The sequence below is a fragment of the Amphiura filiformis genome, chromosome 9 (assembly GCF_039555335.1).
Source record: "Amphiura filiformis chromosome 9, Afil_fr2py, whole genome shotgun sequence".
Taxonomy (NCBI): Eukaryota; Metazoa; Echinodermata; class Ophiuroidea; order Amphilepidida; family Amphiuridae; genus Amphiura; species Amphiura filiformis.
The window spans coordinates 32,009,600-32,037,469 of NC_092636.1; the positions used below are offsets into that span (position 1 = coordinate 32,009,600).

The 27,870-nt window shown below is 37.1% G+C and overlaps 1 protein-coding gene across 1 annotated transcript; it reads left to right on the top strand.

Annotated features, from left to right (window-relative positions):
- Positions 1-27,459, top strand: LOC140160879 (uncharacterized). Its single transcript, XM_072184212.1, has 6 exons — positions 1-90; positions 5,624-5,787; positions 13,833-14,430; positions 17,662-18,098; positions 20,318-20,436; positions 23,910-27,459. Exons 4-6 carry the CDS (start codon positions 17,899-17,901, stop codon positions 24,692-24,694), a joined length of 1,104 nt encoding a protein of 367 aa, XP_072040313.1. The 5' UTR covers positions 1-90; positions 5,624-5,787; positions 13,833-14,430; positions 17,662-17,898; the 3' UTR covers positions 24,695-27,459.
- Positions 27,460-27,870: the final 411 nt, after the last annotated feature.

Consider the following 27,870-nt stretch of genomic DNA (forward strand, 5'->3'; position numbering starts at 1 on the left):
GTTCTGGAGCTGGACCATTGGCTCACTGCATAGAGCAAAAATCATAAAATTTCACCGTTTATCAAAAGCAGTTTAAAGTAACGCTGTGTTGTAAGTGATTCTGATATCAAATTTGATAAAACTGTTGCTGCGGAATCAAAGAATTGTTTGATTTGGATAACTTTTAGATGAAAGAAAGTAGTGCTGCTACAGTAGTATTCGAATGCAAACCAATGGCCAATGCCAGGCAATTGTAATGTAAGCTTAAATCTCAATTGCATTTTAGTTTACTAAATTTATTACCGTACTCCATCATGATCAGGCTTCCCGTTAGTGTGCGTCATTGCGTCCAGACGCGTATTTTACAAATTTGGACGCAAGTTCACATGGCTAATCAAGTATTTTGTGTCCATGTCACATGCATGTGGACGCAGACAAAACTTCGAAATTTTATCATTAATTGATCCACCTGCTGAGAATTGAAGTAAATTCTGCAATATTTGTAAATGCAACGTCAGGAAATCGTGCACTTTTTGCATGCTTTCCGAACGATCGCTAATTTTCGCTATACAGCTGATTGATGGCCTGGGGAAGTCCCGATTGATTTGTTTACAAGCAAGCACGTGCCGCTAACGTTTATTTAATTATTTATCACAACCTGACAATATTCAATTTTTAATATTTTAAGTTTATTTTCTCATAAATAATCTAGGTTTCCTTTATTAGTATTATTGTTACGATGAATAAAAGCAATTTTCAAGACAAAAATCCAAATGATAACCCTTTTTTTTTTTTTTTGTGGCAGCGCGTGTTTTAGTTTTTGTAGCATCAACACCACGTTAATTTAAAAATAGAAATGCGGAAGTGAAAGTACTGAATCGAAAATTGCTCAAGATTGACAGACTTTGCTCATGTTTTTGCACCTGTTTTTGACCACGCTTGGACCAAAACTGACACAGAAATGAGAAAAATTATCATAGCGAATGGAGATGGAATATCACGGCGAAAATGCACTTTTATTTCTTTTTAACAATCAACATTTGATGAGGTGTATACCCGGGGTACGTGTGTATCGTCATAATCGTGAATTTCAGATGGACGCACAAAAATCTGTCTGGGCGCAAGTTTTTGCAACCTCGTCCATAAACTTGCGTCATTACGGACGCACATTTTTAAAACCTTAACGGGAACCCTGATCATGATCTAGTCCGAGGTTGCTCAGACTGGTATTTTCCAATATATTAGAAGCCGATAATATCAGGTCTGAGAACATATATACACGTGAAAATGCTGGGTTTTTGGAGCCAACAAATACTGCACTGTTTTTAATGGATGTTTGAAATTTATCTAGTAGCAGTAGCATTGAAATGGTAATGACTAATGGCTATAGTACAAATTCTGCAATCCAAATACTATTTGGCACATCTTCAGTCTGTCATTATCATAAAATAACAAGATGCAATGCGGAAGTGAAGACAAGATGGCGACTTTTGGCACAATTCAAACTCTACCAGGCATGGGAAAATCAATCCAAATGACATGGTCATGGAATATTGTGAAATTTGGAGCGATTGCCGAATAGGTCTTATTACAAGACAGCCCTACCCCACCCGCCCTTAAACCCTAAACTCCATAAAACATAAACAAGGCCTGGACTCAAGTCTAGCATGTTGCACCCAACGCACTGAAGGGTCTATTGTTCTATTGTGTCCGATTTGAGCACTGACATATTGGAAAATTTTGCCAATCAATATTCATGAAGTCGTGCAAACGACACCTACAACTGTTCAATTGGGCGACTTTATTGTAATAGGTGCTTTTATTCATACATTGGGTGTATCGAGCTGCATCGGTTGGTCCGCAATTATATTTAATATAGTATTATAGGCCTACAAGTATGATTTGCTTTGCTCTATTGATTGATTCAGAAATAGTATGGCTATATGCTTCTCTAGGAGCGATATCATAATTACTTCAAATCCTTATGTAGGCCTATTGGCAAACAATGTAGACAACTTACTTGGGTATAGATTCTTATATCCGCCCACACAGAGTGCACACTTTGCCTATGCTGCTGTACTGTCCGTAGCGAAATGGTAGAGCAAAGCGTGTTCACTGAGTATAATCAAATGAGCGTCCAAACGAATTTGGGTGCTGCATTAAGTTTGTATTGTAGGCGAACTTCTGTTTTGTGTGCATGCAACAACTCAATCACACCCTTTGGCTGGATTAGAACAAAGGGTACCTCTCGCTTTGGTAGGCGCTTTCACATGACTTTCGTTTCATCACTTATTGACAGTAGCCTGCCTATTATAGCGTTAATACGCTGTCAGGTCAGTTACCGATTTAATGGCGGAAGCCCTTTGTCTCGAACGAAAGGTAGGTCTACCTTTTCGGAGTTCGGAAACTCAAATAGGCACAAAGGAACAATAGGCGTTACGTAATCTATTTCCTCTCCTTTCTATATTAGCTCCATGGTTGCACCCTATTCGGTAATTGTACCTGAAATGTTTTTAATCAATCATGAAATTTTAATCTCAATAATTTACGGAATAAGCCCAATCACCATTGTAACTTCGGTTTTTGAGAGCAGTTTGGCTGGACATATCGGGGAAATTGCTGTAATTATTATTAATTTATTTATTATTGTCTTAATGTTATCATTTTAATATTAGCATAATTAATTTATACAATAATGTTGTTTTTGGGTTTGTTTTCGTTCTTGTAAAACATTTTAGATTATATTTTGTACGCACAAAAAACCAATTTTTCTGAATTTTCCCACTACAATGTAGGTCAGAGGGCAAAATGTCCCAAAACTGCAAAAACTCCCACAATGCATTGATTAGGCCTGTACGACCAAGTCGCCAATAGTTGAAGTCACGACTATGACTAATGATTGCCAATTAGCGACTATTTCTGAAAGTTCAACTTGTAGCAACAAAACTGAAGTAAAGACTGGTTCTAAAAGTGCTAAAAAATTGTCTAAGAACTTGTGCTACCACCTTCAATATCTTTGTGAAAGCTAGTTATAACTTAACCTATAAAAACTATTAAAAAAGCAGCCCTAGAATCGATGCATACCAAAAACAGTTGAGTAGATACATTAGTTAATTAAAATAAGCTTTTGTCTCTGGTCTTATTGTTGACCAAAAGTTTGGGGAAAACCCCGGATTTTTCAATGTATCACTGCTCTAGCCTTTGTACTCAGTGTAGTAGACTAACTCCACCACCCGTATAAATGCTTCATAATGGTAGTGACATTTGAATAACTTACAGATCATATAGTGACAGAGTTCTGAAATTGCTGTGACTTTTGTTGTGCGCCATACATGTAGCATGACTACCGGTGACCCTACACCATGCCGCTGTACCGTGCCGTTGTGACAAGATCGTTCTCAGAAATTCTAAAAACAACAAACTCGGTCAAAATGTCAATTTGGACACAACTGCGCAGTCTCAGTGCAATCAGAAAGTGTTTTTTTTCATATTGTTTTCTCAGTCGTCAGAATGAGGGCAGCAGTCTACGCAGTGGATAAGGGGTAAAGAGAAACTCAGCTATCCATGAGCGTGTAGGCTATTTAGGTGCTAGAGTCTGATACTATTCTACACATTATAATTTTCAGTCTCAGATTTTGGATTGATTACCGAATAGAGTGCAACTCTACTAGTCTTACACAAGACTGCCCTACCCTAAACCCTAAACTCCGTAAAATAGGACTGGACTCAAGTCTACCAAGTTGCACTCTATTTGGTAATTGTACCCTGATTTCTAGACATGTTACTGACAAGACTGATGAAGCTTTTGCTGATTATTATTAGCACCCTCAGATTTCCTTCATGCATTTGTGCATTCTGTGTATGTGTGTGCTGCATAAATTGATGTAGAATTGACCTGGGGTTCTGATTGACGTTTTTAAGTTATAAAAAAGAAATTTCATTTGAATTATGAACAGTATTGAACACAGTTGCCAACAAGTGTATGGTACCAGGGACTGTCTTGCAGGAGAGCATTGAATAGCTCTTCTGGAGCCTTCAAGGAGAGCTGTTTAGTGCATTTACAATAGAATGTACAATGTAAGGAGAGAATGGTCAACTAAGGAAAGCTGTAAATCACTCCCTATAAAGGAGAGCAATAGAGAGCGATTGCTCACACTCTCCTCAAAAAGCAGTTCCTGGTATATGTGATCCCACTGCGATTGTAGAAAAACCAAGTGCAGTGGCGTAACCAGTGGGGGCCGGGTCAAACTCTCTCCCCCCTCTCGGACACAAAAAACTGGGTAGAAGAGCAAAAATTGGGGAAAAGGGGAAGGAGAGAAAAGAGGGAAGAGAAAGGGAAAGAAGAGAAAAAGAGGGAAGAAAAAGGGGAAAGAAGAAGAGAAAAAAAAAGGAAAGAAAGAGGGAAGAAGAGAAAGGGGAAAGAAGAAAAGAAAAAAGAGGGGAGAAAAGAGGGGAAGGGAGAAGAGAAAAGGGAAAGAAAGAGGGAAGAAGAGATCTATACTACTTTCATTGTGAAATTTGTACTCTGAAACACTGATTTTTAGCTTCTAATATGCCAAAACCAGGAGCCCCGGAAGGTCAGGTCTGGTTAGGGCTCATATTGAAATTCCCTTACACAGGAAGGTGTGTGCCATCCTGCAGCTTTCCTATGCTAGCTGCCTTTTGTTAAAATCCTGTGTGATTATAACACTGCAATTAGCCACTTAAATTAGGAGCGCGCTTTCCTGGGTTGTGCGATGAGCCATAGTCAGTTTGTTTTCTTCCCATTCATCATGGACCACTTCAAAAGGCAGGGTGTATCACTGATGCATATAATCCATCTTTATAATCCGTTTATGACCGAAGCTTTCCTGAGGCGCTGGCTTAGCGAGGGAATCCTGCCTTCTTTCTGTGTGAAAGCGTGGTAGGGTATTTCAATATGAGCCCTTACGCCCCTGACAAAGTGAATGTGCGCGCAACCTTGGATACTTAAAGAAAATGCTAATCAATCACGAGTGAGTTGAATTCATTTCCATGTTGTTGTTGTTCGCACATTATGACAGTTATGCATTCAAGGCTAGAGTCTGAAGCTATGAGTGTTCCTGTGCAAAATGTAGATAACAATATCATATTTTGCAACACTCACAAGTTCAAATTTGGATGAGTCAACTGTATCTTAGTTTGCCTATTTTTGAATATTCTTAAATTAAGTGACCGCTTATAGGTTCAAATTGCAACCAACCTAATCATGAAGCTCCCGTGGCCAAGTGGTTAAGGCACAGGTCTTATAACCCTGAGGTCCTGGGTTCGATTCCCACATGGGATCACTTTTTCTACTTTTCTCCTTTATTATTTGCGACGGCGAACCTGTCGAAAAATTATGTTTATTATATATAATTACCACTGTTTTCCCATATTCTTAAATTAAATTGGAAATATGCAATAGTAGACAACATTTTTGATGCGATCATCTTTCATACACTCCTATATAATCAGAGCAGCCAATCAGGAAAGCGATTAGAAAAGTACTCAGAGTGCATTGATGTTGGGGCGTTTATTAGAGACAATACCGTAGTTGGTATTAAACAAGATGAATTTGAAGCAGTTTTGTATCAGTTGCCAAATTGAAAATAAGAAAGACATCACTTTTTTTTTCTCTTTTTAGATGTAATCGATCACAATTCAGGAAGCAGCCATCTACATGTACCGGTACATGTTTTGTTGAAGACATGTCTGATTCTGTGATCGACAGCATGGCACAGGGATCAGAGTCAGTTATTCAGCAGTCAGAGACAGAAGGACAAGATAGCCCTCTGACCAGGGTCTCCGGTAAGCTATGTATATGTATATACAATTTTAATTTCATGTTCGTGATTTAATAATTAATTTATCCAGTAGGCACTACATTTGTGTTCAGCGGGGCAAGTTTCTTAAATTTGGGGGCTTATTAGCCTTCACCCTGGTGTCAACATTGCAACAGCACCATTTTAAAATAGTGGTTGTCAATACCCTGGGTGTACTGTGTAACAACAGGGTCTGACTTAGTTGGGTTTCCATTTTCTACTAGCTCTATAATCTACTGGCCCGTCAGGTCAGCATTGTTGAATCTTTACTGGCCTAACGCAAAATCTAGTGGAGCAAGCCACCAAATAAATCGGACCTTGTCATGTACTGTGTGCAAGTGCCTGAATGTCCATGCTCAATCCAAGTTTTCAGAAAATTACCCTATAGATACAAGTAACAAGACCAAAATGATGCCAAAGACTTCTACAGAAAATAGACCTTATTTGACCGAGGTTCTCTCTGGTTGAAGGTGTACGGTGAATGATGTGCCATGGTGTTGGGGTACCTTTTCAGCAATTTTGGTATAATGATGGGTGGGTTTTCAGTGAAGACTTGAGTAACAGTTGCCCTTAAAACACCCAATTTAGGCAAATCTGTCTGCTTTTTGTGACAAATTGGTATACAAATGGGTTGCCAAAACAGAAAAAGTAGGGTCAAGTAGGTATAGAGAAAGTCAGCATCCGAAAGTCTGTGGCAAAGCCTTGCACACATTTTTTCGAAGAACCTCCTCCAGTGGCCTAATGATTAGGGTTCTTGCCTTTGTATGAGGTCCCAGGTTCAAGACCCGGCAGTGGAAATTTGATGGGCTATTGAATTGGGGGAAAGAGTCCGCTCTCCCCCATGGTTCATTTAGAATTGGGTAAAGGAATCATGAAAGTACTTCGTCCTTAGGAGGGGACGTTAAGCCGTTTGTCCCGTATACAGAGAGCCATACCTGTACATGTATCTCAGTCAGTTGTGAAAAGAGTAGGGTGTTAATTCCTGACTTTTAAACCTGTCCGGGTGTTCAAATGGACCCCAAGCTTCATAACAGAGGCTTTCTTGGGTTATCCAGGGTTGTCAAAAGCCTGATCAAATCAAAATCAAAATCTTTGGTACCGTATTGGAGACCCTTTATTTACAGCTGCCCATTATAGTAGCCTGGCCTGACCATGTATCTTCTCCAGTACTACAGTCCGGGTCTACAGTAGCACAATTAAGTAGGCCTACCCATTCAGATATATGATGAATAGAATGTGATTCCGTGTGGTAAGTATTTTAGGTATTTTCATACCCATAAGACAGAATTACGTTAGAAAAATGCACAGATGCGGCAATCAAAGGAGTGAGGAGATACGTTTGCTCCCACCTTCTGCTGACATTGGTTGATTGGATGATACTCCTGCATCGCAAGTGCAGGGACAGCAGCAGGCAAGGGCGTGCGCAGGTATTCAAAAGTGTGGGGGCACCGGTCTTGATTCCCTCGACTGCTTAAAAATTTTAGCCACGCTTCACCTCTCCAAATGGGTTCATTTCTCCAACTGAATGAGAAATGTGGGTGTGTGTGTGTGGAGGGGGTCCTTCCCCCTCCCCTCCCCTCAAAAATCTCAATTTTCTTTTCAGTTGGACACCAAACTATCTAATGTAGTCACTTACATTGGAGAGCTCTGCCTTGAGAATATTTTTATAAGGATATATTTGTAGTGTGTGTAGAATGCAGATTGAAGTTTAAGGTAGAAACATCGGCTATGGTGTCATGCACACTGCACAGATTTGGTTTAAAATGATACAGGATGTGTAGTTGGGTGAGAAAAACTTGCCTGCCAATTTTTAATTTTTGCCATAAAGGGGTTTTTGACTTATGCTAATTTATCATTTTAAGAAACCCCATCGACTTTGTACATAGAGTGGTTTTGACACTATGCCTCGTTAACTGAAATTGGGAAATGTTTGAAAATTGATACTATGTTTAAATATTATTTTTTCTCCTTTTATAGAACTGCTTTTTGGATCTTTTTATTACAAATATGTTACAATATGTTATAATATTCATTTCAGAGTTGAAGTTTTTGCTAGCAATAATAGTCCTAAAATTAAGGTTAAACTAATTGAATTGATAATTTTTATTTTTTTGCAGGGGGTATAATTGCTGCCCATACATGTATATTATGTAGGCGTCTTGAAACTCAATTTCCTGTTTCGGTCTCATTAAGAGTCATTATTAGGTGTGATTTTCGGTAATTTTGTGCCCGGGTACCGCGCGCATTTTTTCGGCGCGGGTAACCGGTACCCGAATTGAAAAAATTAAAAAATAAAAAAATAAAAAAATAATAAAAAAAATTTTAAATTTTTTTTTCAAAGTTTGTTTTGTAGTGTCTCTGACCTAGACCTAAATGCTAGGATCATGGTTGACCTAAAAAAAAAAAAAAAATTGAATTTTGCACATTGTTTTGTAATTTTAATATGAAATTGATGCATAGTTTTCATGTCATACTCTATTAATGATATCAAAATGCATTGAATTTGAATGCATTTTGATATCATTAATAGAGTATGACATGAAAACTATGTATCAATTTTCATATTAAAATTACAAAACAATGTGCAAAATTCAATTTTTTTTTTTTTTTTTTTTTTTTTTTTTTTTTTTTTTTTTTTTTTTTTTTTTTTTTTTTTTTTTTTTTTTTTTTTTTTTTTTTTTTTATTTTTTTTTTTTTTCGGTACCCGGGCATGGAATTTCCTGCCCGGGTAATAGAATTTTCGGGCGGGACTCGAATTCCCGGACTCGCTCACACCCTTAGTCATTATCCATGAAATCCAAGTTTATCAATGAGGGTAATTAGTTATAGGTTTTCCCACACACCTTTGGTCAATGTGCTACGGTATGTAAGTTATCAGTAATCCAAATCAAAGCACTCTGAACGATGGTCAAAAATTCTTTTGTTATGCATAGTCGCGCTAAAAGTCATGTTAAATAACACATACATAATACATGTTAAAATCAGCACAATTCAATACACCTTCTTGCTATGAAATTAATTTCCTCGGTCAAATATAAAGCAATATTTTTTTTCTTCAGTAATGTCAGTTAAAAACATAGTGCATGAATAATTGAATATACATTAAAACAAATACTGGTGTTAAAATTAGGCATGAAATTGTGTCGTTTAGTGTAAGATTTTTGATTTTTATAGGCCTTATCTTCGTCCACACAAGCTTTTTTCAGAAATTATTTTTTAGCATTTCAAACTAATATAGTTCAATTGAATACCTGAGTGGAAGAAGGGCCCAACTCCATCAAAACTGTTTTTGAGATATTAAGAAAAAACTTAATATTTGGAAAAGTTTTATAGACAGAATGTTGTCATCTTCAGGGGACCTTTAATACATGAACATACAATATTACATACATTCAAAACAATATATGATGTTTCCATGGCAACGGTACAGGTCTTAATACGAGCTGGAGTTGGGCCCTTCTTCCACTAATATACTGCAAGTGCCAGTTCCGTAAGCAGATGTGTTATAAATAGCTACAGAAATTAGGTAATCATCCATTAATAGCACAAGTAGAAGCATGTAATATGTTAGCAAGAAAGTTTATTGTATTGAAAAGCATATTTCATGGATGAACAAAATTCCTCTTTAATCCAATATTTGTGGAAGAAGGGCCCAACTCCATGGAGTTGGGCCTTTCTTCCATGAAAACCATGATTAAGTGTACGCGGAAGACTATTTAGAGAGTGAATTTCGGCTCATCTTTCACACACAAGGAAGAACAGTCTGCTGGCAATAAAATGCTGGGTCTAACTCATTTTTGTAAAAAATTGGAGTCGGGCCCTTCTTCCACTCAGGTATTCAATTAAAAAAGACATTTCCCACCTCTGTAAGACTGTAAGACACATCGTGTGGGTATATCAATTATAGTTTTATGGTATTTGACAATGGGACTAAATGGACTTTCAATTCCTTGAAAGTACTTATTAAAATGAGGTTTATTTAATCAATAATTTAAAACAATGAAACTATGATAAGCCCTATATTCAATTCTGTGTAAGGCAGGAAACTTATTAGCCTAATACTCACAATTATCAATTGACAAAAATATGAATGTATCAAAATTATCCATATCTTAAAAAGTATTGATGCTATGTATGTATAATTGTATCATTTTAAAGCTTTATTGTCTAGTGCGAACATTTTTATTCAAATCATGAAATATCAAAAATTATGAAAAATGCAACTTGTTCTTGGTTTGTCTGAACAGGCCACATTTATTACGTTTCAGAAAAAAAGTTTGTGAAAGAAATTATGAAAGAAACAAAAAATGATTACTGAAATTTTCTTGTGTTTAAAGAACTAGTCGGGATTTGGTTTTTCATTCGGAAGTTGGAAACAAATTGGTAAGCTGGCAGATTTGGTGGTTAATCAGGTTATGGCAAACAAACCTTGTTTGTTGTTTTTACTTCGCTGTAGTATTAAAGCTAGGATCCATCGCTTAAAAAGTAGATCTATTAAGAGCCACTATTTTCAGAATAGAAAAATTTCAAACAAAAATTGAAAAGCAACTTTGGATATTTGAAATTTGACACTGCAAGAAGTGTGTCATTGTACTTCTTCTAATACAGAGTCTGAAGGATGGAAAATATTGTGTGCATTGCCATGGCAACAGCACAGAAACATTGTAATGTTATCAATGTGGTATTGGGCTTGATACCTGTTTAAGGTGAAAGGGTACCAGAAACAGCAGTAGTTTAGACCCAGAACAGTGACTACATTGAGCTCAAAGCTTGACAAAATATAGAGCTATCAATTATCAGAAATAAATTTGTATTATTTGCCTGTTAATTTCATAATCTTAAACTCTTGTAATTGCAGTTGATTTTACCTTTTTTCTTTTCTTGTACAATTTTCTTGGCATTCAAGTGTTTCTTAAAATTATTTTTGCTCTTGCATTAGAGTTTGTATGATTGATTGCCTGCTTTAACTAGATTTTCCATGGCTCATTTACTAAAATAAATAGTGGCTATCAGTGAAATTGATAGGAAAGTGTTGATTTGTTTGAGTGTACAATCAGGCCTGTACGCAAGGGGGTGCGGTGGCACCCCCTCCCCAAAAAACATTTGCATAAGTATACAAAAGGTCCCAAAATAGCACAATTTTCAAGCGTAGCGAGCAAAAAAAAAATCAGTTTTTATACGCTGTTTTGTCCAAAAAAGTTCCAAATTTTAGGAAGAAAGTCCACTTTTCCACAAAATTGCCCCCACCCAAAAAACAATCCTGCATAGAAAAATTATGGGCCTGTGTACAATGTAATTATGGAAACTGATGGTAGAGGAATTGGACTCATACTGCATTTTATACAACCTTATTATATTTTAAACAGGTGAAATTGCAGTTGCTATCTCAGTAGGGGGTCTGCAAGGTTTCTAACGACAACATCATTTTTAATTGATTTCTTGTTTCTCAAAATAAAGGTTGAAAATATATCTTTTTACTGTAGCAAAAGTTACAAAGCAAGTGCAAAGGCAGGAACAGACTTAGGTTTCAGTTTTCTACTGGCCCTCCGGGCCAGTGAAATGGCAAATCTAGTGGCCCTGCAATAAATTTACTGGCCTAGCTTTTACAATATGTTCTACTACAAAAAGTGCAAAATAAATAAGCATGTTGCAATGCAACTTAGAAGTTAGAGACTGCCAATTACTAAACTTAACAAGTGATACTTGTGGGTTAACATTTATTCTGTGCCTAGCAATTGTTTTGTACTGATTGTACTCAAGGAAGAGAGTGTAACACAAGTTTAGTCAGTAGTCCTGCCTTATAATCAGGGACAGGCGATTTGCGCGGAACTTTCTTTCCGCGCAATTCTGCGCAATTTAGGGATACATGATTTGCACTGAAAAAAAAAAAAAAGTTCCGCAATTTGCTATTTTTTTCCGCGCAAATCGCCTGTCCCTGCTTATAATTAATCTAGTTACAAAAGTCCACAAATGTATGCGCTATTTGCTCTATCACTATCATCATCAGAGAGAGCACGAAAGAGCTTGGAAGTAGTACGTAGGCCTATTATTGCGGTAAAAAGCAGCCATATATTTCCAACTTGCTAGCAACGCAAGAATAAGAATAAATAGAGAAAAAATCATTGAATAAAAATATAAATTACACACAGGTGACAGGTGTCCAAATATGTCCATATCTTGTCTCATTATGAGTTACATCAGGCTCAAAAATCCAGCATTGTTGGAAGTTTACTGGCCTGACACAAAATCCACTTGCGCGGGGCCACTGGGTCACCGCTTAAATCTGTCCCCGAAACATCTGCAAAGTACTCTACATTGACAGGGAACAGCTCAAAGGTTTGGACTTATTGTCCCAATCCAGTTCCAAGCATTCTGACAAGATTTACAAGCATTAAAAGGATCGAATCTTAATTTTTATTTGTTTTTATTTCATTATTTTACACACTCATGGTATGTCTTCTTCTGCAATTTTAAAATTTAGCATGTATTATGGCATCTGGGAAAAATGTAATTCAGTTTTCTCACCCAGAATATAAATAATTGTTTCTTACTATTCCTTATAGATAAATGTGAAAAGCAGACTAAAAAACTGCACTACCTTGTTTCCATGCCAATACTTGCCACTTCTGTGAGCATTATTGACCCCCCACTAATACCCCCTGCAAGTAATTTCTATGTATGTATTTTAGTTGTTATGCCATTATGCTTGGGTCATATGCAATGATCAATTCATAATGGAAATGTTTTAAGTGTTGTCACTCATCAAATGGAATTTTAACTGTTCAGTGCTAGAAGTAGGTAAGTGCAATAACTGCCCTGTTAACATTTGGCAATTTACACACAGTACTTTATACACAGTATATTGCACTAATCTACACATGGCAGCTATTACACTTACCTACTTCAGGCATTGAGCAGTTGCTCAGGGCTACATTTTGAAAGTTTAGTTTTGCCGCTGAAAATCACCCCTGATAATAGATATTAGGGCTGTGCAATAATTATGAGCCCCCGCTTGCCCCTCTTGGCCCGCCAAAAATCGGTTCCCCCCCCCCTCTAGGCCCGCCAAAAAATCTTTGCCCCCCCTTACACATGCCTTATGTTTGGGATCCCAATTTGCAAACCTTAGGGTCTAGATATATGTTGCTAGCGCAGCGAGTAGGAAAATTGCATATTAAAGCGTTTCCGTACTATTTTCCTAAGGCTAAGCCTTATTAGAGCGTTTTATTTAAAAGGCACCCCACCTAATGTGTGCCAAAAATCGCTTGCCCCCCCCTTTCGCTCGCCAAAACTTCTTGCCCCCCATTTTACCTTCCCCCAGGGCTCATCATTATTGCATAGCCCCTTAAGGGACTGCCTTTTGACTGACTGATATAGGAGAGTGATTTTTAGTTCTCTCCTTACATTCTATTGCAAATGCTCTAAACAGCTCTCCTTGAAGGCTCCAGAAGAGCTACTTAATGCTCTCCTGGACATTCCAAATACAGTCCCTTGATATTACTCTGCAATAGTTCAAAATATTGTTATGCACAATATTTTATTCTGTACTACAAATCACAGTTGCTCCAAAACATAATTCTGCATTTTATTGTATTGGAGGAAATGTTTGTAAGATTTATTTTTTGCTATTTTTGTGGTTAATAATTTAAGAACTTATTTAAGAATCATTTGTTATTGGGCTTTTATGTGTAATTGTTTCTAATCACGAATACAAGAAACCTCCAAATTACTCTGAACAGTGCAAATCACAAAAAATTAATACCAAAAAAAATATCAAAACTTTATACAGTGTGATATCACAGGAGGCAAAAGAACATACATACATGTACATGTAGAATTGGAATGATTTCTGAATGTAACTCAATACCTTTGAGCCCTCGGACCTTTAAAGTAATGACTATGCATGACACACAGAACACACATGGTGCTGCAGCTCCCATTTGATTATATGAGTTGCCATAGTAACCAGTAACTCCACCTTTTCTTTTCTTTTCATTCTTCTCCCACACTGTCTATGCATAAATTGCACTGCAGGTGTCCAGGCACTAATAGACTGTGGACTGAGCAGTGAGAGCAGCAGTGCAGAGTTGCTGCACCACATTGCTAGGCCTATTCCAATTAAGTCGCACACCAGCAAAGCATTGGACGTCTCAGGGTTTCAGGCTGCTATACAAGAAGTTTCAGAAGTTAGACAGGACAGCTCCGGTGACCTAACGCATGCTGACTCGCACACATTACTGGTTAAAACTCATAGTAATGAACCGGATGCCATACTCATTGCAGCCAGTGCTAGTGATATCCAAACAGAACTTGAGGCTACTACATGTACCACTAATACCACCACAACTCATCAAGGACTGCTGATGACAACCGATTATCATCAGACAGGACCAGAAACAGTTTTGGTTGAAACGATCGATCTCAGGTGGTTTGCAGTAGTCCAAGTGAAATCCTTGAAACTTCTGCGGGTGATCAGACGCATCATCAGGAGGTTCTTAGCTGCAGCTCCCAAGCAGCACTGCTTGAAGCCAACATAGAGGCATCTCATGGGGAATCACTAATAGCCAGTAACCATGATGATGATGATGAGAATGGTGTGGATGATGTTGGACATGGTGTGTTAACAATACCGGTAAGTGTCTTTATCTGTAACGCATCTAAGACCCCTCTATCGGTATGCAAGGAAAATTTTCTTTGGCATTTTTTTTGGCATCAAAATATCGCCAGCATAAACGATAATGGTGACAAATCAGTATGCAAGGAAAATTTTCTTTGGCATTTTTTTGGCATCAAAATATCGCCAGCATAAACGATAATGGTGACAAATGTGGGCAAAACCCTTTTTAACCAACTTTTTTCTTTAAAAACTTGAAAAGAAGTTATTTTATGAGCCGTTCTTTATGTCAAATCTTGCCAAAATGTGTGTATTAAGTATTCAGTTCAAAAGCCTCATTACATATACATGCAGATTTAATATAATTTGTGGTTTAAAAGCTGTATTGGCTGCTGATCTGCAAGGTTTAAGGCATATAAATTTAGCTGACCATTTTAAAAATTTCTATAAAAAATAGATTAGTATTAACTGTGAATGATCCTAGCGCATCAGAATAGGTCCCGTACTCCTGTGGTTCTCCAAAGGTGCCGAAAACCGGGATTTCCCTCGAGCCCCTAATTTCCCGGTCGCCAGGCGGCCGAGTTACCCAGTTTTTCCAGGCTTGCCAATTTTAGGTAATATTCTTTTCCTTTCTTGCCCTCATGCTTATGTTTTGTTAATTCAATTGAGTAATATGCAGTGATCAATCAATTGAGATAAGTAGGTTTATACCATTTTATAAAAGTCTACAAATGTAGGTGCTATAGATTTTAGAAAATGGAGTTGTTTTTACTACATGATGAACTCTGGTGATATCATTGAACCTTGGAAATACCAGTGTTATCTTATTACATGACAGCATCCATGTAAACCCATTACACTTTTTCCTACATTACATTCTTCTAAAATTAGGTATTGTCTTGGGTATTGTTACATGGTGTTAAATAATGATAGGAGCATCAGATTTTATTTTGTTTCCAAAGTAGGTTATATACCAGCAGTAAGTATTTGTGTTAGATCCCTGTTAATGGTCCACAAGTTCCTGTTTGTTACTTAAAGGAGTACCGTAAAACCCCGTCTACAAGCATATAGAGTGCTTCTGATGAAAGCTACATTAATCCAGGCACCATTATGGAGTTCGAACAAATAAATTACGGAACCAAGCATATGCAAACAAGTATTATTTTAAGACCAATCTATTGTATTGGTATATTTACGCTTGCTTCAAATTAATTTAGCTTTCATAAAAAACACTATATATGCTTGTAGACTGGGTTTTACGGTATTTCGTGATCCTAGCATCCTCTTGTGGTATGAAAATCTCAACTTTTTTTGGGAAAAGTGGGGGGATGATGCTGTAGATCATAAAATGCCCTTTTAATGCACTACTCCCTATTCCAGAAAAATACCGCACTAATTTTTTGGATTGAAAAAAATATCCTGTTTTGCCAATTGAAACATGTGATATTTGGTATATATAAACATCTCAAAAAAAAGTAATTACCCCCCCTTAAATAATGGCCATTATTCAAAAAAGGGCTATTGTGTTACAAATCTGTAAAATGCGTAGGAAGCAGAATAAATTATTTCTTGGTGTGAACAAAAACAATAGTATGAAAACAGTGGCCATCAATGACGTACTTACACTGAAACAAGTGGGGCTTCTACCATGTACTTGTAAGGTTTTTAAACATCAATTATGAAGAAATGGTGAGAGGAAATAATTAAATAAATTTAAGAAATCTGTAAATGCGACAAAGAAACCATCAAACATCCCTTCTTCATGGGAAATGTGATTTAATATGCTTGTTTATCATTCTGTGTCAGGAGTTTTCTTTAAAAAGGAAGTCTCCGGCAATCACAACATGATGCTTATATTTTAGAAAAATGTTTATCAAACACAAATCACATGGTTAAAAGTAAACCCTGTTCTGTGTGTGTCAAACCTCTACCTATACTTTAACACAGCAAAGAGATTCTACTTGTAATCATTCATGTGTTTTATCAGGCAATTCCATTTGAAATCCACACTACCCCTGTGAAGATTTTGGAAATATCTTCCACAGGGGTGTATAATTTTAAATGGAATTAGCTCGATAGGCAGCTCCATTTGAATTTCATACACCCTCTGAGAAATATTCAACCTGAATCTACCACAGAGGGAGGGTGAGTTTCAAATGGAGCTGCCTAATGTGTGAATTCCATTTAAAATTCATACTCCCCCTGTGGAACATATTTCCAAAATCTTTCACAGGGGTAGTGTGGGTTTCAAATGGAACGGCCCATTGGTTTGTTTTAATGTGGGAAGATAAAATAATTGGCCATAGCAGGAGAACAATGCTGTTGCTTCATGTCATAGATTTACCATATCTATGTTGACATACACGTCAGTGGCCTTTCAAGTTACCCCCCATTAACCCTGTGTGCAGCCCCTACACAATTGAGTGGGTGGGTGGGATCATAGACATGGGTGTAGTTGGCTTCACAGAAGTTATCTTACACTTCCCACAATACATTTCAATTTTCTGCACTGATTTGCTATCTATAATATTTTGCAGTAAACCTTTGACGAGAGGAATGAACTTTGCACCATACGTGTGGTTTGCGCCGCTTTGCAACATCAAGGTAGTACGTGCTTGTCAAAGGTTTACAGCAAAATATAATAGTACTACATGTATGCAACATGGGTCGGTAGTGACAAAAAGCACCTCAATGAACAGAGAACATCCAGATCTCACAAAATATGTTTTTTTCTTTACTGTCAACCCATGTTTATGTTTAGCCAGTTTATTCTCAACAAAAACAAAAGGAACCTGTTCAAAGTAATTGGATAGTGTCATTTGATGTACTGAGGTGATACGTAATGTTGCAAAGGATTCTGGGAAGGGTAAGATATATCTTCTTTGAGTTGGCTCGGGCTGATGTAAACATACTTACAGCATGTATGGGGGTTCATGGGAAATAGTCTTTATTCCTGAAAATTAAACATCTCTTTTCCAACCAAGGTTTTTTTTAAGTGTGATTATTTTTGTAACATCTGTGCCAGTGTTGTTAGATTGTGATTTAACTTAATTGCCAGATATTTATGTATTTTGAATATGCAGAGGTGATCTTATTTGGTGGTGTGTGGTATACAGGGGAGAGGGTGCAGGCATGGGAGAAGACTTCCTCCTAAGAAAAATATTTTCAGATGATATCAGAATGAAAAAAAATTAAAATTAACGTTTATCCAGTCCAATGTTTTCCCAATTTTTGCACCATTTCTTTCAGTTTCCAGTAGATTCTTCAGCCAAAGTTCTCGTCACAAATGACGACATCCTGAACCAGTCAACGAATCACATTACAAACTCAATCGTCAACCTAACGTCATCTTCCGCCACCGTTGCCTCACCCGGGACCGTCGCTTCAGTCGTACCAATAGCAATACACAGCGCAAGGGGCACAACCTCAAGTCCAAACCAAGCAATCAGTGTAGACTCTGTTGGAATTACAGTACCAGCTACAATCATGGCGACTAACCATCCTTCGAGCACTGTGAGTCTGGAAGAAGCTCTGGTGTGCAAGTGGATGTCCTGCTACCAGCAGTTTGTACGGCTTGAGGACTTAGTGAGCCATGTTAATGAGAGGCACATCAGACTGGAAAAAGATGTGGAGTATTGCTGTAGGTGGGACGGTTGTCAACGAAAAGGCAAAGGATTCAATGCAAGGTAAGCATTCTAAACAGTGGCATAGCGTCATGCTTGTGCCCCCAATCGATTTGAAATTTTTAAAAATCCCATAGGAAAAATGGCTTGTTCCACCCAATCAGACCCAGTGCCCCCAATCATGGTCGGTAACCCCCCACCCCATATGATGATCCACGCAAAGACCACGCTATATGCCACTGATTCTGAACCTAATCAATGACATCCTTGTTTAGGTAACAAGAGACTGTTGTTGTGATATTGATATTTCAGAATAGGTCCAGTGGTTCTCTAAAGCTGTGGATATTGGATCGGTAAACAAATGCCATTTCGGTTGAGCCCCACTTTAAAGTAAACTTTTAATTTGTTGCATGCTAGAAAATAAATCTCATCAACACTTTAAGTGACTTCCCTTGCCCTTTTTTACAGTTTAATTAATGAATTGTAAAATATCCATTTGCAAGAGGTGTATATATATTCGACTTTGAATAGTAACAGGCAAAGTGCTCACCAGTGCTGAATCTGAGTCTTGCAACTTGAGTCAAATAGAAATGAAGTTTTTGCTATTATAAACTTCAAAACTAAGGTTCAGCAAAGTGATTAGAATTGCTAGTTCAACAAATTTTGAGCAGGTTGTAGCTTTGACACAGTAGGATACCAATACTGGTTATTAATATTATGAAGTCAATTAAATGCCATGTGGTATCCATATGCAAAACCTTTATTCAACCTTAAGTTTGTAGTTCATACACAAAAAGAAAATACTTCATAAGTACAGAAAAAATTATCAAGAATAATAAACCTTTTTGTTGATGTCCCTGACAGTAATGGTTTCCGTGAGTGTTGTAGACATTTTACTATCTTAAAAGCAGTCATTTGTTTTTGCACTTAACTAACAAAGTGACAGCCAGTTAATAGAATTTCATAGAATTTCATTAAAGATCCAGTTTTGTAAGCAAATGTGTTTTTTGTTTCAATATACGCGCTTCCGTCCTGACTCCTTCTGTGCCTCCGTACTTCCAGAGGCTGTATTTCTATTTCATAGAATTTCATTAAAGAACCGGTTTTTGTTTGAAAGTCCATAAAATATATCAAAACAAATGTGTTTTTATGCCTCCCCCGTGATGCATACTGTTTTTGCAATGTCCGTGCTTCCGTCCTTCCGGTTTTCTGTCAAATCTAGTTATTTTACTATCCTATAAGGAACTGAAAATTTTATATTTCCGAGTTCCGACTAATTTTGCTTGATCGCTTCACATATTTGTATAAATTTACAGTACCTCTTGCTAGGCAAAAAGGAAACGGCGAAGTGCTATGCAATTTTTATTGCAAATCAGCAAGTAGATTCATCAGGATTGTCCCTTAAAAATGTATAAAATGTTCTTAAAAAAATCCAATAATGGTGATGTTGACATACCTCAATCTACATCTACATCTACTAGGATACTCAGTAAAGTTGCCAAAGCAATATCTGACTGAGAAAACAATACTGACGCCGGTCATCAGACACGGATCAAAAATTGACAAATATTAAAATTACACTTAAAGCTACTTAAACTTACAAAAAGAACTGCACTACTTAATTAACACTTTTGTTTTTAAGACCAGATGTAAATGATTCCAGTTTGTTACAATCGAGTAATGATGAGGGTAATGAATTCCAGTCCAGTATGGTGCGCTGGAAGAAGCTGAACTTATATACGTTTGTTTTGGGAGCCATGACACGGAATTTAAGAGGATGATATTGGCGAGTATGTGATGCCCTTGGTGTTTGTATATAATCCGGTATGGGGACGGCAATGTTTTGAGTTTGAATTTTGAACATGGTGATTAAACGTGATGTTTCTCTTCGTTGTTGGAGTGATGTCCAGTTTAACTGCTCAATGACTGGAAAGGTCAAAGCTGGTCATTCAATTTCAGAATCCTGTCATTGAGGTGTGTCATGTGACTCATGTCAACAACATCTTTATTTGGATTTGTTTTAAGAACATTTTAAATAATCTGTATTGCATATTTGGCCCATTTTTTTGTGGCAAAATTTTCACATTTTTAAAAATGTTCTCCAGAGACAAACTCGCTAACTTTTTGCCTCAACTAAACACATCACAAGAAATAAGTCCCCTTCTCCAAATTTCGTCATAACATTGTAAAATAAAACATTTTTTATAATGTACCTTTTAAGATGTATAAAATGTTGTGCAATATTGTTATCTTTTTAATGTGAATCAAATCCCTCCTTTTAGGTACAAGATGTTGATTCATGTGAGAACACACACCAATGAGAAGCCTCATACGTGTCCAAAGTGCAAGAAAAGTTTCTCTCGATTGGAAAATCTCAAGATCCACAACCGATCACATACAGGTTAGTATTATAGTAGTCTTTGCCAGTGGCGGCACTACGGAGGGGGTGGAGAGGGCATTCCCCACCTCCCCCCTAAATATTTTTCTAGCTCCCCCAACTGTTGAGGCAAAAACCCCCAAATCACACAAATTTCCACTTTTTGAAGCAATTTTGTGTAAAATTTGTTGATTCCCCCCCCCCCCGAAATTCACTTTGCCTACAATGCCTCCCCCCCCTCCCCCGCCGAAAAAGAATCCTGGTGCTGCCACTGGTTGTTGCTTATTATGTTATCTATTTTAGTGGGTTTAATACTTGCATGCAGGGATGTTGCTACTCCGGTCAGCACTTGTTGACTCCTACGTCCCGGCACTCAAAAAAACGATTAAAAAAAAAGATTGCGCAAGTGAAGCCGGACGTTGCACACAGCGATGAATGGGCTCAGTCTATGCTTCCGAACTCTTTTGGTATTCTTGTCTCAGCATTGAACAGTCAGTCGTATTGAAGCTGTTTATTAAAAGTGGCCATGCTAGCGGGGAAAAGTTGGAAAAATTGAGCTCTTTTTATACAGTTTTCTGTGTGTTTTTTACACTTCAGAGGCAGTTTTGAAGAAAAGGTGTTTTAAATCCACGTAAAGTCAGTGCGTTAATACTGAAACATTGAGGTACAGCCCATGTATACAAATGTAGGAAGGAATGAAGGATTGGATCACATTTTTGAAGATAACAAAATACAAAAAAAAGTCAGATATGTGGCCTTGAATTATCTCAAAAGCTTTAATTTTCATAAATATTCAGTTTGTCAAGTTTTTTTGAGTTTCCCTGGAAATCTTTCTATGCGGCATATCTGGGTAATTGCTGCTCCCACAAAGATTTGACAGCTCATTTTTTTTACATTTGGAAAAGTTCTTTTGTTGGCAATTGAAAGAAATTCATCAATGAAGTGATATTTATCATCAATTTCAATATTCAAATTCTTCGTGGAATTGGCCTTCACAGCAATCCTGCAGGCTCAATGCTTGTCCTTCACGCATCACATTGAACAGTCAGTCGTATTGAAGCAACTTATTAAAAGTAGCCATGCTAGTGGAAAAAAAGTTCGGAAACATTTCGGCTAAAACAATACCATAAACAGGTGTTTTCACACCCTAAACAGGGATTTTATTCCTTGCATCAAATTTCATACCCTAAATTTCATTTCTGCGTATTAGCAATTGCAATTTTGCTACCTATTTTTCCCAAATTTCATGTTTTTGACACCCTAAACGTGTTTTCATTATCGCGGATGGTGTACAGGCCACAATGGGAGTGACCCCCCGGGTCATATCTGCACTATGAGAACCCTCATCTATTGGTGGTGTTCAAGGTCATATACTGAGGTCGAAGGTCATTTGAGGTCAACTGAATTATTTATATATATATATAACAGCATTGTGGGTACCTTCATGTATTGATGGTATCCAAATTATGTCACATATACGAAGGTCAACGGTCATTTGAGATTATGTTTGTTTGTTTACCACTCATACAGTTTGACATTTTGCTGTTATAATATCTTTCCAAATTTCAATCGCCCCATGGTGGAGGCATCCCAATTTATGCTTTGTGTCGAAAACCGCATAGCGTTTCTAGTTGGCCCACACACATATGGGCTTATGCAATCATCCAGATGGTTGCCTTTCGACCTGCCTGTTTGCCCGCCTGGTTGCTTGTTGGCTGTCCGGGCGGAAGCAAATTTATTAATCCACTGTGCAGCTCCAATGCAATAACTGACCAACTTGGTAATGGTGATAGGATATATGGTGGCCTGGTGTGCTGTATAGTTTTGTGTTATGTTATTTGCATATTTATGAATATTAATGAGCTGATTTGCATATTTTGCCTACATTTTCATTCAATCACTCTACAAAGACCGATCAACTTCATTATTATGTCTTCAGAATTTTGCATCCTATACCTTTGTACACAACCGGGCTGTCTCATAAATTTGTGTATCAGTCTCCTGGAGCTACAGGGTTTTTCATATATATGTAACCTCTTCATAGAGTGCATAGATCATATACTTCATGTGCACAAGTTGCCATGTATGTCTCTTTTGGTATGATTTTTACATTTACATTTTGCCATGACCAAAAATCAACATTTTTGACCAAAAATCACATTTTTAAGCAAAACTCACATTTAGAGCAGAAATCACATTTTTAAGCAAAATCACATTTTTGGACAAAAATCGTGTTTTTTACTAAAAATCATGTTTTTGACCCAAAAAAGATTCTGAAGACATAATAATGATAAAATTAGACGGGTACTTTCGCATGCTACCTGAATTTATCGATCTCGCTAGCTAGCGCTAGAGTTTTCATATATCACGCTCGACTTTGTCTCGCATGATATTTGAAAACTCAAGCTCGACCGATAAATTCAGGTATCACGCTCAATCCGTCCAATTTTATATCAAACTTGGTATTGTGATAGTACGTGTATATGGTGGCCTGATGTGCTGTATAGATTTGTGTCATGTTATTTGCATATTTCTGAATATTAATGAGCTTATTGCATATTGGTTTTTACAAACCTTTATTTACACACCTTTGTGTGGAGCCACCTTAGTTACTGAATCGCATAATTCTAGTTTTTATTCAGTTTAAAGCCTAGTGTGTTAAAATTCAAACATTGCGGTACAGCCTATGCGTAGAAATGCAAGAAGGAGGTGCTAAATACATATCAAGGGTTGGATCACGATTTTGAAGAAACAAAATATGAAAACTTCAGATGTGGTCTGTATGTAATTATCTCAAAAGCTTCAATTTTCATTAAAATTCAGTTTGTCAAGCTTTTTACAAGTATATTACTTATTGTGAGCAACTTGTCCCAGCACATGCCTTTTTAAAGGGATTTTTATTACAAGTTTCAATGGAAACCTCTCTGTGCGGCATATGGTCCCTGGGCATATCTGGGTAATCACTGCTCCTACAAATATTGGACAAATTGACAGCCCATTTATTACAGCTGGAAAAGTTCTTTTATTGACAATTGAAAGAAATTCATCAATGAAGTGTTATTGTTTTATCATCAATTTTAACGTGCACGAATAGAAACAAATTTCTTCATTTAATTTTCCCTGAATGAAAACAAATGAACAAAATTCAGCATTGTCTCAAAAGCTTCCAATTTTTCGTTTGTCAAGTTTTTATGAGTTTCGATGAAAATCTTTCTGTGCGGCATGGGTAATCACTGCTCCCACAAAGATTTAACAGCTCATTTTGATCAATTTAAGTCTTATTGTTCTGTCATCAATTTCAATTGCACATTACTTATACAACTTGGTGGTACAAAATCAACCAATTTTGCATAAAATTGCTGAAAAAAGTGGAAATTCGTGTGATTTTGGAGTTTTTGCCTCAAAAATGTGGGGGGGGGGGCAAATCCCTCCTGTAGCACCACCACTGCTTAGTGGCCATTAACTTATACACACTCTCTTGTTTTGTGTTTTTGCAGGTGAGAGACCCTATGTGTGTCCGGTAGAAGGATGTAACAAAAGATACTCCAACTCAAGCGATCGATTTAAACACACCCGTACCCACCTTGAAGAGAAACCCTACTTCTGCAAAGTGCCTCGATGCAACAAACGCTACACAGATCCCAGTTCGCTACGCAAGCACGTCAAATCGCACGGACACTACGCAAATCGAATGGACGCCACCCAAGCTTCATCGTCACCAACTCGCATTGTTACACCATCGGTGTCCAAGCTTACTATACCGTCTCCGATACTTCCCCCACCTCCAGTGCCGCGGACAACCAGCATGTCAATTCTGCCATCAATATCTACTTCGCCACCAGTGACAACTGCAGGGTTATCAGAAGGTGTGATCGTGTATCCTGTGCTAGTGCATTCGCCATCGCTTCCTCCGCACTATAGTTATGTCACATTACCGGGACATCTGGCTTCGTTAGGGGTAAATCCTGCCCTCGCAGTCGGCGCATTGTCTCCTGGTCTTATGGGTAATGGCAGTCGACCTCTTGACCTTTCCAGTCTTGCCCTCCCGAAATCAGTTTCAGATCTCTTGCCTAAGCCTTCCACATCACCACCAATTATGTCGTTTGACCTTAACCTCAATAGAACTGCACATGGAGATCATATGGATCAGGCACAGTTGCATAAATTGTTAAAGAACGGTGCGAATGGAGAACAGTCTGCGAAGCCATCAATAGTTGAGTCAACTCGGAGTACATCACCACAGCATTTATCAGATGTTGCTGCTAATGTGTCAAATTCATAAATCATGAAGAATTTTATGTTACCAGAGAAGTTCATAGAAATGTAATTGTTACAAAAACCATAATTTATTGTTGGAAATGGAATGTACAGGGGCGTTACAAGCTAAGACTGCTCTTACCCATCTAAGGGACGGAATTCTTAAGTACCAGACTTAGTCTCAGAATAAATAAGATAAATAATGGGCAGTAGTAGCTGAATCCATCGTTCAAACATTTTTACTGCGGAGGACACATTATTTGGGTGTCAAGGATACTGCAACACCCTTTAATTCTTTACTTTTATTGCAGAATAATGCAATTTGGACAAAAGACAGTGCACACTTTTCTGAGGGGGGTTCTTAGTGGAAATGAGGATACAGAAATGTGCAGCAAGTTTGGGGTGCATTTTCAGCCATATGGTTTAGACTCAGGTGCATTTTCAGCCATTTTGGATTATTGATGGCCTTCAATTTCATGAAATTTGGTGTGAAAGGGTGTTATTTTTTTGTAAAATTTTCTCATATGTATTGATTTTTCTTTGTTTTTTAGCAAAATCTTTGAGCATTTTCCAAAGAGTGGTATATTTCTGGTCTGCTTTTTGTCAAATTTGGTTTAAAGCTGAGTAGTTTTTCAGTATCCTAGCTGCACATCCCCACCCAAATCTAAGTTGAGAACCCGCCACAGGAGGATTTTGAATAATGGACAAGTGGACATTGGATGTAATAGAGTGCTACTGGTACATATTGTCCTAGTGTTCAACCAGTTTTTATCGAACAATATATTGTAGGTATGGTATCCTTATAAATGTTAGACATCTTATAAAATGTAAGAAGGCCTTCATTTCAGTCATTTCTCAGGTCAGAATCTACTTTCGGAAGCCTTACAAGATGTATTGTTCTTCCTTAGAACCATCTAATCCATATCACAATGTTAGGATGACAAAGTTGGCAGGGATTTATTCCATTGTAATTAACATATGAGATGTGTTTTTTTATGAAATCGGAACAATTTAATCTTGATGTCTCATTGTTAAAATGTACTACAACCTAAACTTTTAGAACAGGTCTAGTAAATGTAAATTTGCTTTGCTGCTTTGTATTTTTTACACACTAATTGAGCCCGTTTCAGCCCAGGAGAGGCTCTTGGTCCTGATTCCATAATTGCCAACTGTCCCGCTTTACCTGGGTTTGTCTTTTTTCTGTGTGCCCTAACAGTAAAAAATGGGGTTGGATTTCAGGGGAAAAAGTGTTCCTGCAAAAAATTCCCACAGGGTTTACATTGATGATTCGTGAATGTAATACATGAAAAAATTGAATGTGGAAACTCCCAAAGAAACTAAATAAATGCTTGATGACTTTTAAAGAGTGGGAGTGTCATACTGTCATAAGATGTAATGTGTCATGTTGCAAAGGATTCTGGGAAGGGTAAGATATCTTATCTCATGACAACCAGACCAAATTCCAAGATCCTCTCTTGGGCATATCTATTTTTTTTGTTTAGTGTTTTTGTTTTAAGGTGAAATGCAGTTGGTGAAAAAACTTTATGAAATGAATTCAAGTGGATAATAGTTCTCATTGCCAGTGTAATTGGATGAAAAACCAAGCTTACCCAGCACTTAACAAATGACTTATCTATTCCATTGAAATCCATACACTCCCTATGAAAGACATGATACTAAGCTCCCACTTAAAGCTGGTTTCATACTACCCTGCCGCTTGTCGCTGAGCGGTGTGGCGCACACGCATTGCAGACAAACGGACACAATCAAGGCTTGTCATTGGTTGAAACGTATGCTGGGGGCATAAGAGTTGTAGATTTCAAAATGGAGTTACTTATTCAGGTAACCCCATTTGAAATTCACACTCCTTATGTGGGAGGTTTAGGTCATATCTTCCATGGAAGGTGTATGATTTTCAACTGGAACATCCCATGTTTTGCAGAGGTTGCACAGTAATTTGTTTTGATAGTTCTTTTGTATGAAATATTCTTAACAAATTTGTAATCATATTTGTAAAAATTGTAAGAACTTATTATAGTATTTATCTATATAGTCACTTTTGTATTTATCAGTGTAAAATCCAAATTGTACTATTTGTAAAAGATGATTTTTTTTGTATGAGAAAACAACTATGGTGCCAGTTATTGAAGAGTATTACTGTAATTAAATAGATCTGTATGTGTACAGTAACGTTATAATGTGTTGATGAATATTTTAATAGTCACCCTGTAATTGTAGGGTGGTCCATACCGATACCAAATATATTTTTAGTGTAAATAAGGTGGACCAGTGGGTAGCATACAGGGTATGCATATAATATATTACAGTTTTGTAGTTTGTACCATGTATGAACAAAAAAAAGAAAAACATTTTAATTTGACACAATTCTTTGTGTATCTTTTAACCATGTAACTGTGGTTTTCTAATTGTAATTCCACATTTTTATATCATCTATTTAAAATAGTCTGTTGTAGATCCACAATGGTGGACATGTTGAGACCAGGAATAGGGAACACCTCTAATAGATGGATATTAGAAAGAAGACCAATATTAACCATCTACATGTATGAGTGTGATGGTCGAAATATAATCACGAGGTGAAAGATGGATTGTTCTATTCCAAAAGCTGGGATCCTATCCACAAGCCATAACTGTGTGTGTTTGGAATGGAAAAATACATCTTTCACCAAGTGATTACACAAATTTAAGGAAGGGGTATGAGCGTTTGGACAGTATTTATTGTGGGACATTAGAGCACATCAGACATATCGAATTGCATTCTGAATACGAAGAATGTCTTTCTGATATCAAATAATTTTGATTTTTGAAATTCGCAATGTAATACACATTTTATGGCAAATCATTAAAATTGATATTTTTGACATTTAACAGTACTTGAAGTAAACTTTATAAATCTGATGATTTATACTTAAAGTGTATGTAGGTGGGATGAAATGCCGACGATCAATTGAAAATTTTGACCTTTCGTATTGAAGATATGGATTTTTTCTCGCAAAACACCAAAAAAAATAGGTCTTTTGGGGGAAAAAATCCATATCTTCAATATAAAAAGTCGGCTTTTCCTCCCAGCTACATTCACTTTAAGAATATATCATTAGATTTATAAAATTTATTTCGAGGACTGTTTGTCATAAAATTGTCATAAAATTTGTATTATATTGTGAATTTCAAAAAATGAAA

What these genes read in the sequence shown, in the direction of transcription:
- LOC140160879 (XM_072184212.1), top strand. Translation starts at nt 17,899, where the DNA reads ATGGCGACTAACCATCCTTCGAGCACTGTGAGTCTGGAAGAAGCTCTG. An exon ending in GGCAAAGGATTCAATGCAAG is followed by an intron (nt 18,099 to 20,317) that starts GTAAGCATTCTA and finishes CCCTCCTTTTAG; the next exon opens with GTACAAGATGTTGATTCATG. An exon ending in CCACAACCGATCACATACAG is followed by an intron (nt 20,437 to 23,909) that starts GTTAGTATTATA and finishes GTGTTTTTGCAG; the next exon opens with GTGAGAGACCCTATGTGTGT.